The following is a 21,245-nucleotide window of genomic DNA, read 5'->3' on the forward strand; positions in this document are numbered from 1 at the left end:
TCTCACCACTTATTTTACCTTTTGCAATTTAATGAGTTTCCAATGTAATGAGTTTTATCATTAACTTATTTAACATCATTATTAGAAGTGATATTCATGTCCAGCAAAATTAAGTTTTTAAAGGACCAACAATAGCTCACATATGTTGAGTGCTTACTATGTGCCAGGCACTGTTCCAAGCTCTTTTACATGTATTTAGCTACGTAATTCTTATAACAACCCTATGAGGTAGCAGTATTATTATTCCTATTTTATAGGTAAGGAAAAATGGGGTTAAATGACATGCCAGTGTCACAGAGCTGGGAAGCAAATGATAGAAATCTAGGCAGCATGACACCAGAGACCTTACCCTTAACCACTATGATATACTGCCCCTATGGTAGATTTAACATTTCTTTCACACCCTTGACTTCTCCAATAAGCATTTAGATCAGTTTTACATTTAAAAAAGAAAGTCAAAATAATAGTAAAACATAAAACAGAAGGTTTGTAAAACACCATCTGCATGCAGATTGATTTTGACAGGTGATTGTACCAGCACACATTTGAAAATCCCTTTGTATTACTGTTCTAGGCACAATGCAGAAATTTTAGCGGATCGTTTAGTAACAGCACTAAAGAAGTGTTTCCAGTGAATTGATTTTATAAAATAACGTTTAAAAATATTAGCAGAGGTGTAGAAAAGATTCCTGTTACATTTCTGTTCAAATCATTAGCAATAGTCTTTATTCAGGTTATTGATTAAAGTCTGTGACACTAGGGGCGCCTGAGTGGTTCAGTCCGTTAAGCGTCTGACTTCAGCTCAGGTCACGATCTCGCGGTCTGTGAGTTCAAGCCCCGCGTTGGGCTCTGGGCTGATGGCTCAGAGCCTGGAGCCTGCTTCCTATTCTGTGTCTCCCTCTCTCTCTGCCCCTCCCCCGTTCACGCTCTGTCTCTGTCTCAAAAATAAAAAAAAATGTTTAAAAAAAATAAATAAAGTCTGTGACACTTTCAAGATTTTTAAGGACTCTGAATTCCTACCCCAAATGTAACTGTAAGGACTATTTAAAAGACTGATGGTTGGTAGGATCGTAGGTAGTTGAGATTTTCCTATTTATGCTCTTAATGTATTATTTCCTCAAATTTCCATGATAAACATATACAGTGTCACTATTACAATCATAAAAACAGTTCATTTATTTTGTGTGAACTTTTCACTAAAGTCAACGAACCAACCCTCTAGAATTCTCAAATGGCAATATAATGCTAGGCATCATCAAGGGTTGATTAAAAATTTAATCTTCATGTCTTCAATGAAATAGAAAACCAAAATATCGCTCTCTGATTATGTTCTTCCTCAGAATATGGAGCCTGAAAATATGGAGTCTGAAAATACAGAAACCGAAAATATGGAAACTGAAAACATGGAATCTGAAAACATGGAAATTGAAACCATTTCTTCAGTTTCAGCCCTGCAAGCTCTCTCTAAGCTACTTTATCCTGAAGAGGATGATTTTGAGGCTGGACAGGTGGTCGTATACTTACAGATGAATCAATTCTGTTCATGCTAAGTTGTTAAACTGTATTTGAACAACTCATTCCAACCTTTGCTATGGGAGCAAGGCTGTGTCATCTGATACATTCACAGGAGGCTGTAGGACTGATTATTCATGAGAGTATAACCTCTAGTACATTTCTAGCAAACATAATTATATTTTTTTCTAAACTACCTGAACAGTGAATAGGAAGATAGTTCTGTAACTATGGTAGCAATAGCCACATTTCAAAATGTTTGTCATTTATATTTATGGCCAAAGAATGCTTGACAACCATTGAAATGAGTGGTAGCTAGGATTTTTAAGTCTAGTCAGTATGTGTATAAACAAATAATTTCATCTAGACACTATTAATTAGGCCCCCATAATCCAGTTTCCTTGATTTTTTAAAATTTGTCTACACATGAAAACAGAACAGAAAATAATTTGGGCCAAATAATGGGACAAACTAGCTTTAGCCTACTAAAACTGACTTGTGTGATACATGTTCAGATAGAGCTGTGGAGTCTAATTTGTTGTGCAATATTTGGGATCGGGACAGGTAACCTCAGGGAGGCTTACAGCAGCAACATGGGCTTCATTTTGGGGAAGGAGAGTTCCAGAAACTGACCGGCCACTCCACAGTCACTGGCGGTATTCCCAGAATAATCAAAATACTTTTATGTAACCCCCTGCTCTCCATTCTCCTACTCCTTAGGTATCAGCAAATCTTGGCTGTCAGACTGCTTATGTGAAGGCAAATAAAATTGGGGGCAGAAACCTCACACTATAGCAGAATATGTCAATCCGCTTTAAATTATTTTAGTGAAGTTGTTATTATGACCAGTTTGCCACAAATAAACCATCTTCAGTGAGCAGGCATATCAATTTGCTCCTCCCCAAATTCTTTTCTTCTATTGTGTGGAAAAACAAGTATAATCTGAATATGCAGCAGATTTGGTGGCTCAGATCAGCACTGGATTGATCTTGCACCATCCGGGAAGAATTAGAGGGAATGTACAGAATCAAATAAAGACTAAGACATGCAATGAAAATAAAATGTGTAGATGGTAACTGAATCAACTTGGAGCTAGGGTTAGAAACCAAGAAGCTTTGGTCAGGCAGGAGTTACTAGGGGCCAAACAGAAATCAGGACAATAATAATAGCATTGAATACATACAACAAATAAAACATTGGAGAAAAATTTAGGAGCAATGTATCAGTGAAGTTAGGAGGGCAGGTTCATTTTTGCTGCCTGAAGCTGAAATAGAATAATGATACAGCCTGTGAAGGGTAAGGGTAGGGTTATGTCATATACAGAAAGTATGTTAAATATCTGAGAAACAGCAATCTCGAATAAAGGCAAGTGAAACTCGTAACTGGAACAGATTCAGAGATAAAGATTCACCCTGGTTACAAAGCCTGTTCTCTTTGGCGTTTACGTATGGGGATGTTTATTTGCATCTAGAGGTGATTCTAGGAGAACGATGAGTGATTAGGAGAATAGAGACACTAGGATAATTTTACCAAATTGTACAATTCATAGAGGAAAATTACTGTAATAATGTATGATTCTGTATATCTGGGTTAAAAGCAATTTTGAGGTAATTGGTCATTCAGACACCCCTGTACAGATATCATTAGAGGATATAGAATTGGAGTATCAGAACAGTGGGAGAATAATTAATGTTTCTAATGAACTATTAAATTTTCCAGGAGAAAAATGGTTTTTCATTTTTTAACATGTATGGATCTTGAGAACTGTGGAATGATTACAAGAGTGATGTGGTTTTGAAAATACTCTCTCTGTTTTTTTGTTTTTTGTTTTTTTTTTTAAGACAGGTACCATATGGTTTCACTCTTATGTGGATCCTGAGAAACTTAACAGAAACCCATGGGGGAGGGGAAGGAAAAAGAAAAAAAAAAAAAAAGAGGTTGGAGTGGGAGAGAGCCAAAGCATAAGAGACTCTTAGAAACTGAGAACAAACTGAGGGTTGATGGGGGGTGGGAGGGAGGGGAGGGTGGGGGATGGGTGTTGAGGAGGGCACCTTTTGGGATGAGCACTGGGTGTTGTATGGAAACCAATTTGACAATAAATTTCATATATTGAAAAAAAAAAAAGAAAATGCTCTCTCTGAAAACAGCATTAGAACTGTTGCATACACGTTGGTTTATTTACAGTCCCCATCATGCATTAAGAATCTAGGAGATTGGGAAGAGACTGCTTTTGAAACTCAGAAGGGGATCTTAAGGCCTGTGGGAAATAATGCTCACCACTCCACAGACATTGTGAAAAAGTTGTTCTAACTCTCTTACATATTGCAAAGTGGCATGAATTGCAATGACAAATTACTCAGATAATTGGATGTGGATCCGTGGTAAAGGCTGAAATGATTATTTTTATAGAGAACACTTGCAAGAGGGTTTTTAATGTTTTTATTATCCTGGTTCATCTTTTCACTTGAAATTTTTGTTTTTAATCATTTATTTTCATTAAGTTAATAAACTGCAATTCCCCCTCTGTTGTGATGTACTGATTGAATCATCACTGTGCATGGAGAGCATACTAATTTTTTTCAGGAATGTTTAAGTTTTTATTTGTATGGATTTTAATTTTTGATGGAAGGAGTCACTCAACAAAACAAGAGGCCCTCATGTTCCAAGAATTGCTTTACTCTGATTGACTATTAGTATTCTAGTGATTAATAACTTAAGAAAAGCACCACAAGTTTATATGACCTTAGTGATTAAAAAGAAAAAAAAAAACATACAAAATACTGTCTTGGGATTTTCACATAAAAATACCTGTAACACTTTAACCGCAGACATAGCACTTTTGAAGCACCTTTTGGAAAAGAATGGTTACTGTCTCAGAAACCATTGAGATGTTACAGATTAGTTTCTGATTTATAGCCGTTGGAATAGTTTAGTATAATAAAGACACAGGTGAGCTTTGCCACTGGCTTTCAAGGACAGACACTATTCCTTTTGCCCAAATAGGACATCGTAACTCTTCTACATGTCTGAAGTCTTGGGAGATAGGGGCAGGGGCCTGAGAGAAGAGAGCTAGAGATGGTAGTTTGCCAGGATGCAAGGAGATAAGACTTTTTTGACTGCCAGCAATGGAGTAAATTGGAGCTGCGGAATCTGGCATCAGCAAGAACAATCAGTAAAATACTGGGGTTTTCTTGAGATATCAAAAGACCACTGAGAAAGACCAATGAGGCAGTTGCTGCTATACTGAAGGTGTAATATGTGTTATACTTCAGTGAAAAAAGGAAAATTGTTCTTGTACTGGGGAGTAGAGTAGCAGCCCTGTGGGGGTATGTTTCCTTGCACAAAGGATGGCAAAATCAACTCGTAAGATGGCTGAAGTGGTTTAGCATGTATTTGACGCTATTAATTGGGGGTTGCTGTTTAAATCCATTAGTTCAGTGTCATGAGGTGGTGTGACGAGGAAGGGTTTCATACCCACAGTGGAAAAGAAGTAAAATCTGTTAACAGGAGTTTTGAATGAGTTCTTTGATATGTATATACTTAAGACCCTAGTTAGTGGTTTGTTTTTGTTTCTATAAAACTTTCCCATCTGTTTCCATCTTCTACCTATGACCAGATACTGCCCAAACCCAAAATTGTCGATGCTTTTACACTAATACTTTGTTCTGACCTTCAAAGAGATGAATGTGGCTCATCCCCCTATCCGCAGGGATACATGATTCACTGGGCTGGAACTGGGGATTTAGTCTGATCAAAGACTGCCTTAGGGTCTATTAAACTAAATACTTTTTGAAAGGACAAGGAAAACACATTCTAAATAATACTTGACATCTGTCTCTCTGTTGTATAACAACAATGCTTAATTAAATGAGAAGCACTATGAAATTTGAGATGGAAAGCTTACCAACTTTCAAGTATTATCAGTCACGTAAGTTGAACAAGTAGTAATTACAGAATGTTGGGCTTTTTTTTCTTCTCTCCCAGCCAAATTGTTCATCTGCTTTTGGAGCCATGGGTCCTGGGAATATTGGACCACCAAGAATAGAAGAGCTCAAAGGTAAGTTATTTAACAAAGCATATAGATCACTATAATTGGTATAATCTTTTCTTTGGGAGCAAAATTGTAGGGAGAGTAATATTAACACTAGGATTTGTCAGAGATGAACTCAAATAATTGTGGAAGTGATGAACAGCCATTTACATATAAGATGATGTTTTTACTCTACTATTGTAGGTAAGTCATTTTTCTACTAATGGAAATTAATTCGCCTTGAATTATTCACATTCATTTTTTGGCATATTTCCTGAGATGTTAAACCAAGAAAGTCATGTGTGGTTAAATAACTTTTTTATTATTTAGGGTCTAGTTACCAAGTTGCTTAGCTTCTTCACTTTCTACCCTGCTATATCTGCTATATTCTGGCAATTTCACAGGATTCATTAATTCATTCAACAAATATTTATTGAAAGCCTGTTATATGCCAGGCATTATCACCTCTGGGTGATCACCTCTGGGACTATGATGAAGATCAAAATAGAAAGGTCTCTGCCCCCATTGAGCTTATAGTCTTTTGGAGAACACAATAAAACAAATAATGACACAATTTGATCTTACACCAAAATACTTATAAATTAAAGTCCATTTATATATGATGGGCTTTAATTATACATTAAATAGGGCAACTGATATAGTTATTTAATATATAATTAAATATATTAAGTATATAATGAAATATATTTATATTTATAATATATATTCATACTTATATAATATATTTAATTATAATACATAATATATAATACATAATTAAATATATTTAATTAAAATATATATTTATAATTAAATAATTATACATGTATAAATATAATACCTATAGTTATACATATATAAATATAATACATAATACATAATTAAATATATTTAATTATAATATATATTTAATTACATATTAACTGGGTGACTTATATAGTCACAGGTCCAATAAACCAGAATAAATATTTCAGGGGATGTTTTCCCAGCATTTTGGCTTATACATTTTCACATAGTTGAACATTTTACACATCTTCGAAAATATAGAAGGCTCTAATTCTGTCATGATGACAGTTGCCAGAGTTGGATAGGGAAAGGAAAAGAAGTTCCTTCATCAATTTAGCTGATTGTAAAAGATTTCATCGGGAAAAATGTTTAAAATAATGACTCAAATGAAGTCTGAGAGAATGATTTTAAAATTTCAGTTATTAGACTCTACATACTGAAGAATCTGTTTACCTAGTTCAAGAGGTGTTGGGGGGAACCTGGGTGGTGCCTGGGTGGCTCAGTCGGTCGAGCGGTCGAGGGTCTGACTTCGGCTCAGGTCATGATCTCGTGATTTGTGAGCTGGAGCCCCAAGTCGGTCTCTGTGCTGACAGCTATGAGCCTGGAGCCTGCTTCAGATTCTGTGTCTCCGTGTCTCTCAGCCCATCCCCTGCTTACACTCTATTTATCTCTCTCAAAAATAAATAAATGTTACCAAAAAAAATTTTTTTAAAGAGATGTTGGAAGACTAGTTCAAATTTTAATGTATTTCAATGCTGCCGGTATTTCTGATATAATGTATGTCTAATAGCCTCTAAATTCTGAGAACAATGAGTCATTTGTAACATATTTTATATAAATCTGTAATTAGGCTTCACAAAGCCCATGCTAGATAGAGGCAGATAATTTGAAAAGAGTGGCAGTATTGAAAACCTAGTAATCAAGTGCATTTCTGGGGATGCTTAAAAGGAGAACTCGAAATAATGTTCTGCACCTAATGTTGGTCTGCATTTGCTGCCCCAATAGTTGGAACAAATGTAAGCTGAGTTTTTGCATGCCTCGTTTACTTTTAAGCATTTAAAGATGACATGTAGAAACCCAGGTACATGCTCAGTCCTACATAAAGGACAAGTGATAGAGATTTTCTTTGAGGCTCCCATCTGCCTGAGGAAAATACTGGATTAAAAAATGACCATTGTATCCACTGTTTTCAATTTCTTTAACCAACAGTATTTTTAAAGAATTATGTCATGCTTGCATGGAAAAGGTATCAAAGAACTTCTATATAGTAATACACAATGCAAGATAAGACATTTCTACACAAATCAGATTGATTGTATGTTTGATTTGTTCTTTTACATAAATATTTTACATATGATCCTAGTATTTCTATGTATATCTATGTTCTATATGTTTCATATAAGATGTTACTTCATATATTGAGTATATATGCTATATGCATATACATATGTGCACACACACAGAGGCTGGAAAGATATACATCAGAATGCTCTCATTGATTATCTTGGGTGGTTGGATTACAGATTATTTATTTTCTTCTTTTTGCTTATATGTTGTTTCTAAATTTTCTCAATTATTATTATAATTTTACAACATATTGGTTGTGTATTGATTCAAAAACGTCAAGTTTTTACAAATTAAGCTTGTTTTGACCAAAAAACAAGCTAGTGGTAACAAATAGAAAATGTTTGACTTTGACGATCCCAAACTGCGTGTGAAGAACGGGAGCAATTTTGAGGGGGAAAACAGACAACAGCTTCAGCTTTATCTTCCCTTTTTTTCACAGTCATCCCTCAAAACAGTGATGAAAATGTCGAGGATATTTGGAATCCAGAGGAAGTTCCAGAGGGAGCAGAGCACCATGACACGTGGGATGTTAGAGAAATACCAGAGTAAGTCAAATGAAGGCGGGAATGTGTTTGGGGCTGAAGTTCGATGTGTCATCCGATACCATTCTATTTTTGACAGGATTCATAAAGTAACTTCTACCACATGAAAGAGAAGACTGCAGTGACACACAGAAGCCATGTGTAATTGATAATTTTTTTTTCCTTGTGGAGCAGAAAAAAGTAAAACAACACCTCCCTTTAGTTATTATCTAACAAAAAATGAAAAATAGTCATTTCCATTACAAAATTGTATTCAGTGTCAGTAGTATAATGTGGAACTAACACTGGGAAAGAAAAGCCCATTAAATTACAAGCATTCATACAAACTAAATTATTATACCATGTTTATGTGTCAAAGACCTGTGTTTAATTACTCAATATTCAATTTCAGTAAAAGGCTATGTTCTCCCTCCAATTATCTATTATTACCTGGACCTGTTTACTAGTTATTTTAGGATTCTGTTTAATATATTTTGCAAGCAGGATTGAAGCCTTACTTTGCAGCTTTTTCATTAGGAACTGTGAATATGAATTGTAAATGTGGAATTTAGGATTATTAACATAAAAAGTTCCTTCACTTTGATAAAATAAATCACCCACAATTTCAAGGAACTGAAAGTGTGTTCACATTCATAATTGAAACTAATGGTTAAATACACTAAGCTTTAAATATATGTATTTTTTAATATTTTAGTTAGTTAACATACAGAGCAATATTGGTTTCGGAAGTAGAATTCAGTGATTCATCACTTACATACAACATCCAGGGCTTTAAAATAAAATCTTGATTGAGTATTTAGAATAGCTTGAAAAACAAAGGCAGTACTTACAAAATTATAATGTACTTTATAAATTATTGAAGACTTCTATGGTAAGTGATCTGACAACTTTTCTAATTCTGACTATAAAATTGTGTCCAATGTTAGAAAAAAAAAAACCTTATGCTTCTATCTTCTACTTCCATTCTGAAAATAGAAGCAGTGGGAGACTGCAGATAATTAACTGGAAAAAAGTATCCAACTATCGCATAAACAATGTAAAAAAAAAACCTATAAACCTCATAAAAAAAGATCAAAGGGGATTTTAAAACATTTCTGTGTGCATCTTAAAAACGAAGAGAGTAAATCTCAGGTTATGTTTATACAGTGCCCACACATCCGTATAAAAGGTAAGAAGTAAGCCACTCATTTGTCATATTGTCTAATGAATGTCAAACATCCATATGTGGCAAGTTCCAAATTTGAGTAAATTTTCACTTCTCATCTTGATGTTTGATGTTCTGTAGAAATAACATCCATGAAAGCTTTAAATGAATAAGAACTCCAGTCAGGTATGAAGAAAATTGCTTTATAAAATTTTTTATCTTATTTTCCATTTTATGCAAGTACATTTCAAAATGTCCCAATGGGTAAAGAAGAAAATGGGTAAAGAAAGTGAGCAAGCAGCTCACAAAAAGAGAATCATGAGTGGCCACATGCAAAGTAAGATGGGCCTGAGCTGAGTCACTGGCCTTGGGTAGAAATGTGAGGATCTTTATTTGAGAGAGTCTTAAAGGAATATATGGTATTCAATTAGATATAATGAATGAGAGGAAAGCCTCAGAAATGATGCTGAGGGTACCAACTGGGGTGACCAGGTGAATAGTGAGGCTATTGACTGTGATTGGGAACGAAGGGAGAGGGGAAACACTGAGTTTGGTTTTGTATGTGTGGACTGTAAGGTGCCTTTGGGACATCCAGGCAAACGTAGACAGTTGGAAAATTGCATCTGGAGATGAGGAGAAAGCAGCAGCTAGAGCAAATCCATTCGGTAGTCATGGCATGTGGATCGATACCCTTCTGTTCTGTTTTAACCTGGCTTCACCTTTGTAAATATAAGGTAAATGTTATAGTTATAGTTATAGTCTATTAAGAAAAAAGTGCCCCATATCAAATAGCTACTTATTGCTAGCCCTATTCAAACTCAGAGAAATCCCTTTTTCATTCTTGGGGATTCCTATTTGCAAGTGGTCAGAAGTTCAACATAGTCCTTTAGTCTTCCTATCCAGAGATTTACCATTTCTTCATAAGGGTAGAATTAAATGGAAAAGATCATTTGTAAACATTTGCTTACTGCATTCCACCTAAAAAGATAAGGTCCATTGTGGCTGGGTGCTTCTAGAAACCATCCTGTCCCTAGGGGCCCTAATTTGGGGACAAAGAAAGATTTGTGAATTGTCATGGGTGAGGTGAAATGTCAGGAAAATCTTTCACTGAACTAAGAACTCTGTAGGCCTAGGGGCACCTGGGTGGCTCAGTTGGTTAAGTGTCCAACTTCGGCTCAGGTCATGATCTTGCAGTTCGTGAGTTCAAGCCCCATGACAGGCTCAGTGCTGACAGCTCAGAGTCTGGAGCCTGCTTTGGATTCTGTGTCTCCCTCTTTCTCTGCCCCTCCCCTGCTCATGCTCTCTCTCTCTCTCAAAAATAAATAAGCATTAAAAATTAAAAAAATAGAACTTTGTAGGCCTAGATTGTAAACACTGCAATGTAGTTGTGCTGACTGCATTACCAGTGTTTCCATTGTAGAATTTTAGAGGCAAAAAAGATTATAGAGGTCATTGAGTTCAAACCTACCCTTCTCCCCACGACTTTGTGACTTGACCAAGGTCACACAGTTAATGACAGAAAAAGTACTAAACCTGGACTTTCTAACTCTACTCTGTGGCTTCAATTTAGCAGAGGAGGATTTTTATCTATCCATCAAACCCTGGGTTATGGGCCTACTATTTTTCTGAGCCATCATTTTCCAGGAAGAAAAAAAAGAACTTTTTTTTCCCTTCTACTTTTAATCGTCTTAGAAGTTCCCTTAACCCATTTTATTTGTATAGCTCTAAAACAGTTAAGGTTAATTTTTCGAAAATAAGTAGATACAATATAAATCCTGATTTACAGCGTTAGGTATTTTTGACTGTATTTCTAGACTTCTATTTCTTTATGTTCTGCTATATGCCCGAAAAACTGTCAGAACTTTATTTTTTGTAATAGCATGTCCCCGTAGTTTCTAGTTTTTTTGCCCTGTGAGAAAATTGCTCTTTCTTTTGAGTCTCTGTATCATTGACTCTTTTTTTTTTCCAGGTATGAGATTATATTCAAACAGCAGGTGGGAACTGAGGATATGTTCCTAGGATTTTCGAGAAAAGACTCTTCAACAGCATGTTGTGAAGATCTAGTGGTGAGCTTCTCTCCATTTTCCATATGACCATTATGGCTAAATTGACTGACTGTTTTACACATAATACCATAGGCAAGGTAGTAAACTCTTTAAAAATAGTGGTTGCTATATTTTAGGCACTAATGGAATAATGGGATTGATAGTTTAAAATTGGTAAACATGTACAAAATAAACTCCATTTACACATATGGGTAAGATTTACAAATAAACATAGTAGAATCATATGACATAATACACTATTTCTAGCCCTATTAAAACTCCCATTTGGGACGCCTGTGTAGCTTAGTTAATTGAGCATATGACTCTTGTTTAAGGCTTAGGTCATGATCCCAGGGTCGTGGGATCAAGCCCCACATCAGGCTCCGTGCTGAGCATGGAGCCTACTTAAGATTCTCTCTCTCTGCCCCTCCCCCCCCATGCTCTCTCTCTAAACAAAACAAAACAAAACAAAACAAAACAAAACAAAACAAAAACCTACTCATTCCGATTGGACTGAATTTTCTTTCATCCTAGTTCTGTTCAATGAATGCCATCTGATTGGTTATTAACTTATGATGAGTTGATGGCAACCAGAATGAAATCTTTCCTTCCCTGAATCTCTCTTACTTCTTCTAATGACTCAGCTTACAATGGTGAGATTTAAAAAGGGACTTTTTCTTAAATTTTGGATCTGAGCTTCTGATTTAAAACTCTAAAAAGATGTCTACAATGTTACTTGACTCCCTTATCCGAATGATTCTATTTCTATGTAATAATAATAACAATACCAATGACATCAATGAGATCACCTTACTTTTGCTTATATGAGCCTCATAATGATCTTGTTGAAAAGTCTGGACCTACCTAAAAGTGTGGAATGCAACTCTTTTTGGTAGCATATACTAGTAATTCTGGTTTGGAGAATTTTTTTCCCTAAGATCAGGGACTGTACATATATTTTTCCCCCTCTCTCATAATACTCTACATTATAGAGTACTGAGGTGCCCATTGGAGATGCTTAATATTTTTTCCTTAAGCAAATGATAAATGGTATCTCTCTGTTGCATGAACTTCAGGTTTTCTCTTATTAGCAAAATCTAAGACATTCAATTGAATCAAGTAACATAATGGGAATAGCGAGTTTAAGTACCTCAGGAGATTTTTCACATTCTAATGAATTAAGGTTTCAAGTGATCTTGAAGTAATTAGCTCCCAGGGTTTTACCAGTAATATCCCAATTCCTCTCTTTTAAATAACTGTAAAATAACATTTTTGATGTCTAGTATTGAGGATTGCTATAAACTCTGGAGGAATTCCAGGCCCTAAGTAAATAACTGTTGTGAGCCTTTCCATTTCTCTCCTGTAAAACGCTACTAGTATTAATAATAAAGGTATCCTGAATGAAGACTTTTGGAACTCAAATTGTACCTCAGAGTACTATACAATTTATGTAAAACTCAACAAGTATAAGCAGAAGAAGACCTGATCTCTTCCTTTAATCAACTTCTAATTGACTGGGGAGACAGCACTAACATAAATGAAATCATCTTATTATTAACAATGAAACTCAGTGTTGACAGTTTTAAGTCTACCAGGAGATTAGAAGGTTTGGCTAAGGCACGGATAGCAATGAATGGAAGCCGCATGAAATATTTGTTGGTGCTATGGTACCTCACCATATGTATACTGTTCTTTTTCTCTTTCTTTTCATACATTCAGTCTTTAAACACTTAGTGAGTACCATTGCATACCAGGCACTGTTCTAAGTACTGGGATACAAGGATAGATAAGATACAGTCATTGCCCTCAAGGAATTTATAGTAAAGGGGATGGACAACTAACAAATCATTGCAATCCAATATGGTAAGTACATATTTAGAGGCATATACCAGGTACATGGTGACATAAAGTGGAAAGAGATCAACACCCGGTGGACAGGATTTTTCCAGTGGGCAACATTCCAAGAAGGGCATTCCAAGCAGAGGTAAGGCACATGGGAAGGTATCTAGGCATGAAATAGCCTGGCCTATTTGAGTAAGCTGTGCGTATAAGAATAATAAAGAATAATTGTGGACAGTGGTGTACTGGTAAGCTGACTCTCAAAAAAGAGGAAAAAAATCCCTGATTTGTAGCTTAAATTTTATCCTATAAGCACGTTAATGGTGATATCCACTATCGTTGCTTAACCCCACTGGTAAGACTTGGACTGAAGAGGTTGTCGACTGCATCTCAAGTATTTCTTCCTCAAATGTATAAGCTTATTATTCCTGTTGATAATATAGCATTTTCTCAGATCTAAGACATCATCAAATTGTAATCATGCCACTTACTTAATACAAAAAGGAGCAATAAGTATACTACCACGTTAAATGTACACATTGGTTGTGTGATGCATCCCAGTATCAGAAACACTAAAATGTGGGGGGAATTACACCTTAGAATTGGCCAAATTTCTTATTTGGGGGCTGGACCTGGTCTCTATATAACAATCCAAACCAGAGACTTCAAAAAGAAGACCTCTGTTCAAGCTGAAGAGGATAGTAACACAAACAATCTGTTTAAGTACAAGAAGGGATTTGGGATCTAAAAATTCAGGAGGACCTGGGATTTATACCTGGGACGCAGGGCTAGTTCAATATCTGCAAAACAATTAACATGATTCATCACGTCAATAGAAGAAAGGACAAGAACCATATGATCCTCTCAATAGACGCAGAGAAAGCATTAGACAAAATACAGCATCCTTTCTTGATAAAAACCCTCAAGAAAGTAGGGATAGAAGGATCATACCTCGAGATGATAAAAGCCATATACGAGCGACCCAACACTAATATCATCCTCAATGGGGAAAAACTGAGAGCTTTCCCCCTAAGGTCAGGAACAAGACAGGGATGTCCACTCTCACCACTGTTATTCAACATAGTATTGGAAGTCTTAGCCTCTGCAATCAGACAACACAAAGAAATAAAAGGCATCTAAATTGGCCAGGAGGAGGTCAAACTTTCACTCTTCGCAGAGGACATGATACTCTATATGGAAAACCCAAAAGATTCAACCAAAAAACTGCTGGAACTGATTCATGAATTCAGCAAAGTTGCAGGATATAAAATCAATGCACAGAAATCGGTTGCATTTCTGTACACCAACAATGAAGCAACAGAAAGAGAGATCAAGGAATCGATCCCATTTACCATTGCACCAAAAACCATAAAATACCTAGGAATAAATCTAACCAAAGAGGTGAAAAATCTATACACTGAAAACTATAGAAAGCTGATGAAAGAAATTGAAGAAGACACAAAGAAATGGGAAAAGATTCCATGCTTCTGGATAGGAAGAATGAATATTGTTAAAATGTCGATACTACCTAAAGCAATCTACATATTCAATGTGATCCCTATCAAAGTAACACCAGCATTCTTCACAGAGCTAGACCAAATAATCCTAAAATTTTTATGGAACCAGAAAAGACCCCAAATAGCCAAAGCAATTTTGAAAAAGAAAACCAAAGCAGGAGGCATCACAATCCCAGACTTCAAGCTATACTACAAAGCTGTAATCATCAAGACAGTATGGTACTGGCACAAGAACAGATACTCAGATCTATGGAATAGAATAGAGAACCCAGAAATGGACCCACAAACGTATGGCCAACTAATCTTGACAAAGCAGGAAAGAATATCCAATGGAATAAAGACAGTCTCTTCAGCAAGTGGTGCTGGGAAAACTGGACAGCGACATGCAGAAGAATGAACCTGGACCACTTTCTTACACCATACACAAAAATAAACTCAAAATGGATGAAAGACCTCAATGTAAGACAGGAAGCCATCAAAATCCTCGAGGAGAAAGCAGGCAAAAACCTCTTTGATCTTGCCTGCAGCAATTTCTTACTCAACGCATCTCCAGAGGCAAGGGAAACAAAAGCAAAAATTAACTACTGGGACCTCATCAAAATAAAAAGCTTCTGCACAGTGAAAGAAACAATCAGCAACCTAAAAGGCAACCAACAGAATGGGAGAAGATATTTGCAAATGACATATCAGATAAAGGGTTAGTATCCAAAATCTACAAAGAACTTATCAAACTCAACACCCAAAAAACAAATAATCCAGTGAAGAAATGGGCAAAAGACATGAATAGACACTTCTCCAAAGAAGACATCCAGATGGCCAACCGACACATGAAAAAATGCTCAATATCACGGATCATCAGGGAAATACAAATCAAAACCGCAATGAGATACACCTTACACCTGTCAGAATGGCTAACATTAACAGCTCAGGCAACAACAGATGTTGGGGAGGATGTGGAGAAAGAGGATCTCTTTTGCATTGCTGGTGGGAATGCAAGCTGGTGTAGCCACTCTGGAAAACAGTATGGAGGTTGCTCAAAAAACTAAAAATAGAACTACCCTACAACCCAGCAAGTGCACTACTAGGCATTTATCCAAGGGATACAGGTGTGCTGTTTTGAAGAGACACATGCATCCCCATGTTTATAGCAGCATTATCAACAATAGCCAAAGTATGGAAAGAGCCCAGATGTCCATCGATGGATGAATGGATAAAGAAGATGTGGTACACACACACACACACACACACAATGGAGTATAATGAAATCTTGCCATTTGCAACTACGTGGATGGAACTGGAGGGTATTATGCTAAGTGAAATTAGTCAGAAAAAGACAAAAACCATATGACTTCACGCATATGAGGACTTTAAGAGACAAAACAGATGAACATAAGGGAAGGGAAAGAAAAATAATATAAAAACAGGGAGGGGGGACAAAACAAAAGAGACTCATAAATATGGAGAACAAACTGAGGGTTGCTGGGGGGGTTGTGGGAGGGGGGATGGGCTAAATGGGTAAGTGGCATTAAGGAATCTACTGAAATCATTGTTTCACTATATACTAACTAATTTGGATGTAAATTTTAAAAAAATAAAAAATAAAGTTAAATTAAAAAAAAAATCACGAGGACCACCCCTTCCTTTACCCTCTCCAGCCTCCAAATAAGAAAATAAGATTTATGAGTCTTAAAGCAATTGTCCTAAACAAAATTCTCAGTTAGGAATATGCATGTCTTCAGCAAACCTTTCATTCTTTCCTTCTAACCCCAAGCCAAGGAGCTCCATTATCCAAATCATGCCTGCTGCTCCACTCCCCGACTTCATAGCTACCAAGCTTCCTTGCCTTAATCTGTATTTAGGCATTTAATGTTTTAAGCAAAAATTGTATGTGTTTAAAGCGAAGTGTACATGATGATATGATACATGTATACATAGTGAAATTACTGTAGTCAAGCTAATTAACATATCCTGTCCTCACCCACTTAGCATTGTGTGTGCGTGCATTATGTGTGTGTATATGTGTGTGTGTTTGTGTGTGTGTGCGCGTGTGTGGTTGAGAGTACCTGAAATCTACTCTCTTAGCAGATACCCAGTATTCAATATGGTATTAGTAATTATAGTCATCATGCTGTACATTAATTTTACAGCTACATCTAGGTTTGCAGGGTTTTTTTGTTTTTAGCTGCCAACCATTTACTTCAAACAAAATTCTATGAGAAAACCCAACATATAAAACACATAAAAGTACCCCTGCCTTGGTTAAAAGGGTACTATCACCCATGAGACAGCTCCTAGGAGAAAAACTGGGCCTCTTTGGAACATGGTTTAAAAGATGCTTATCTAGGCTTTTCTCCTTGTAGTACAGTTGAGAAAATAAGGTCAAGCTTGCAAGGTATCAAATACTCATATAAATTAATGGAAGAATAATAAGAGAGCCAGAAGGCTTTTTCCTCCTAGGTAACACTATGTTTTTCTTTAAGCCTCATGAGTATAATGCCTCTGCCTTGTTCTATTTTACTTTATTATTTTTAATTTTCTCTTTTGTTCTCTATACTTCCCATCCATTCCCACAAGCATCCCACTATCAGGGGTTTGATATATATCCTTGAATACGTATTTACCATTGTTTGCTATGTTTTTTTTTTAATGTTTACTTGTTTGTTTTGAGAGAAAGATAGAGACCGAGCCAGGGAGAGGCAGAAAGAGAGAGAAGGAGACAGAATCCCAAGCAGCTTCCGCGCTGTCACTGCAGAGCCTGATGCAGGGCTCGGACCCACAAACCATGAGATCATGATCCGAGCTGAGATCAAGAGTCTGATGCTTAACTGAGGCACCCAGGAGCCCTGCTATATTTTTTAATTTAACAAATACTTGTTGAACACTTGCCATAGGCCAGATACTCAGTATATAGTGTTGAACAAAATAGATAAGTTTCTCCTTTTTAACGAGCTTACTGTCAAGACATCAAGTAGTCCATAAGCAGCAGCAGACTTCCATAGATCCATCCAATAAGGAAACAGTGAGTCCCAATGCATATAGTTGATTATTTACACAGGCAGCATAAGCAAGATCAGTATAGTGTCATCTCCCTTTGCCCCACAGGACAGCATCAAACTAAAGTGGCCAGACGACAGGTGACACGGACAGTAGGACACTCTGTTGCTGAAGAGCAAACTCTAGACTGTAGCTGAACTATTTTATAGCCTGCATCTATAGCCAAGAGAAGGGAGACAGAAAGCCCTTCTGCCTTATGGGAACCAGGGAGTAGGGTGAGAAACGGCCTCCCACAAGATAAGGAGCCTCCCACAAGGTAGAAAGACAGATAGGAAACAGACTTGAGGCAACTCCTCACAAGACTGTCTATCTTCCCACGTTCCAAGAGGATCACAGGATGTCCTGCCAAGGCTTGGGGCAGGCTGTAGTTGAATCATGCATATGTGGCCTATGGGGATAGTGCAAGGTCACTGGGGTGCCATGGCAGAGCCATCTCCCTACATTCACAGTCTACAAATAAACGTTTTTAACCAGATTGTTTTCACTTAACATGAAATAATAATAATAATAGCAAAGCAATTTGTATAATGCTTACTATGTGTTAGGCATTTCTCTGCAAACTTTGCATATAGCAAATCATCAATCCCTGCGTTGACCCTATGAAATGGGTGCTCTTATTTTCATTTTACAGATGAGGTTGCTGAAGCACAAAGAACTTAAGTGGCTTGCTTAAGGTCACACACTTAGAATCTGGTAGAACTATGATTTGAACCCAAACAATTTGAATTTGATAGAAGTCTGTACAAAGTGATATGGGTGCAAAGAAGTAGTCCAAGCAGACTTCACAATACAGGTGGCATTTTGCTTGGACATTTGTTTTTTTGGGTTTTTTTTGCTTTGTTTTGTTTTTTAGCGATAAGAATTTATTTATTTATTTATTTATTTATTTATTTATTTATTTATAATACATGAAATTTATTGTCAAATTGGTTTCCATACAACACCCAATGCTCATCCCAAAATGTTCCCTCCTCAATACCCATCACCCACCCTCCCCTTGCTCCCACCCCCCATCAACCCTCAGTTTGTTCTCAGTTTTTAAGAGTCTCTTATGCTTTGGCTCTCTCCCACTCTAACCTCTTTTTTTTTTTCCTTCCCCTCCCCCATGGGTTTCTGTTAAGTTTCTCAGGATCCACATAAGAGTGAAACCATATGGTATCTGTCTTTCTTTGTATGGCTTATTTCACTTAGCATCACACTTTCCAGTTCCATTCACGTTGCTACAAAGGGCCATATTTCGTTCTTTCTCATTGCCATGTAGTACTCCATTGTGTATATAAACCAAAATTTCTTTATCCATTCATCAGTTGATGGACATTTAGGCTCTTTCCACAATTTGGCTATTGTTGAGAGTGCTGCTATAAACATTGGGGTACAAGTGCCCCTATGCATCAATACTCCTGTATCCCTTGGGTAAATTCCTAGCAGTGCTATTGCTGGGTCATAGGGTAGGTCTATTTTTAATTTTTTGAGGAACCTCCACACTGTTTTCCAGAGTGGCTGTACTAGTTTGCATTCCCACCAACAATGCAAGAGGGTTCCCGTTTCTCCACATCCTCTCCAGCATCTATAGTCTCCTGATTTGTTCATTTTAGCCACTCTGACTGGCATGAGGTGATATCTGAGTGTGGTTTTGATTTGTATTTCCCTGATGAGGAGCGATGTTGAGCATCTTTTCATGTGCTTGTTGGCCATCTAGATGTCTTCTTTAGAGAAGTGTCTATTCATGTTTTCTGCCCATTTCTTCACTGCATTATTTGTTTTTCGGGTGTGGAGTTTGGTGAACTCTTTACAGGTTTTGGATACTAGCCTTTTGTCCAATATGTCATTTGCAAATATCTTTTCCCATTCTGTTGGCTGCCTTTTAGTTTTGTTGATTGTTTCCTTTGCTGTGCAGAAGCTTTTTATCTTCATGAGGTCCCAATACTTCATTTTTGCTTTTAATTCCCTTGCCTTTGGGGATGTGTCAAGTAAGAAATTGCTGCGGCTGAGGTCAGAGAGGTCTTTTCCTGCTTTCTCCTCTAGGGTTTTGATGGATTCCTGTCTCACATTCAGGTCCTTTATCCATTTTGAGTTTATTTTTGTGAATGGTGTAAGAAAGTGGTCTAGTTTCAACCTTCTGCATGTTGCTGTCCAGTTCTCCCAGTACCATTTGTTGAAGAGACTGTCTTTTTTCCATTGAATATTCTTTCCTGCTTTGTCAAAGATTAGTTAGCCATACTTTTGTGGGTGTAGTTCTGGGGTTTCTATTCTATTCCATTGGTCTATGTGTCTGTTTTTGTGCCAATACCATGCTGTCTTGATGATGACAGCTTTGTAGTAGAGGCTAAAGTCTGGGGTTGTGATGCCTCCTGCTTTGGTCTTCTTCAAAATTACTTTGGCTATTCGGGGCCTTTTGTGGTTCCATATGAATTTTAGGATTGCTTGTTCTAGTTTCGAGAAGAATGCTGGTGCAATTTTGATTGGGATTGCATTGAATGTGTAGATAGCTTTGGGTAGTATTGACATTTTAACAATATTTGTTCTTCCAATCCATGAGCACGGAATGTTTTTCCATTTCTTTGTATCTTCTTCAATTTCCTTCATAAGCTTTCTATAGTTTTCAGCAGTTGGATCTTTTACATCTTCGGTTAGGTTTATTCCTAGGTATTTTATGCTTCTTGGTGCAATTGTGAATGCGATCAGTTTATTTGTCTTTCTGTTGCTTCATTGTTAGTGTATAAGAATGCAACTGATTTCTGTACATTGATTTTGTATCCTGCAACTTGGCTGAATTCATGTATCAGTTCTAGCAGACTTTTGGTGGAGTCTATCGGATTTTCCATGTATAATATCATGTCATCTGCAAAAAGTGAAAGCTTGACTTCATCTTTGCCAATTTTGATGCCTTTGATTTCCTTTTGTTGTCTGATTGCTGATGCTAGAACTTCCAACACTATGTTAAACAACAGCGGTGAGAGTGGACATCCCTGTTGTGTTCCTGATCTCAGGGGGAAAGCTCTCAGATTTTCCCCATTGAGGATGATATTAGCTGTGAGCTTTTCATAAATGGCTTTTATGATGTTTAAGTATGTCCCTTCTACCCCGACTTTCTCGAGGGTTTTTATTAAGAAAGGATGCTGAATTTTGTCAAATGCTTTTTCTGCATTGATTGACAGGATCATATAGTTCTTATCTTTTCTTTTATTAATGTGATGTATCACGTTGATTGATTTGTGAATGTGGAAGCAGCCCTGCATCCCAGGAATGAATCCCACTTGACCATGGTGAATAATTCTTTTTATAAGCTGTTGAATTCGATTTGCTAGTATCTTATTGAGAATTTTTGCATCCATATTCATTAGGGATATTGGCCTGTAGTTCTTTTTTTTTTATTTTTTTTATTTTTTTTAATTTTTTAATATATGAAATTTACTGTCAAATTGGTTT

The 21,245-nt window shown here is 36.7% G+C and overlaps 1 protein-coding gene across 2 annotated transcripts in view; it reads left to right on the top strand.

Moving 5' to 3' along the window:
• DNAAF6 (dynein axonemal assembly factor 6) overlaps positions 1–21,245 on the top strand; it is a 46,036-nt gene that overhangs the window by 4,438 nt on the left and 20,353 nt on the right. For both annotated transcript variants that reach the window (XM_049644739.1, XM_049644738.1), the window contains exons 2-5: positions 1,341–1,508; positions 5,497–5,569; positions 8,115–8,220; positions 11,331–11,427. In XM_049644739.1, the coding sequence (XP_049500696.1) occupies positions 1,344–1,508; positions 5,497–5,569; positions 8,115–8,220; positions 11,331–11,427 (441 nt within the window). In that variant the 5' untranslated portion in view covers positions 1,341–1,343. The remainder of the gene's footprint in view (positions 1–1,340; positions 1,509–5,496; positions 5,570–8,114; positions 8,221–11,330; positions 11,428–21,245) is intronic.

This window comes from Panthera uncia, chromosome X (assembly GCF_023721935.1).
Source record: "Panthera uncia isolate 11264 chromosome X, Puncia_PCG_1.0, whole genome shotgun sequence".
NCBI lineage: Eukaryota > Metazoa > Chordata > Mammalia > Carnivora > Felidae > Panthera > Panthera uncia.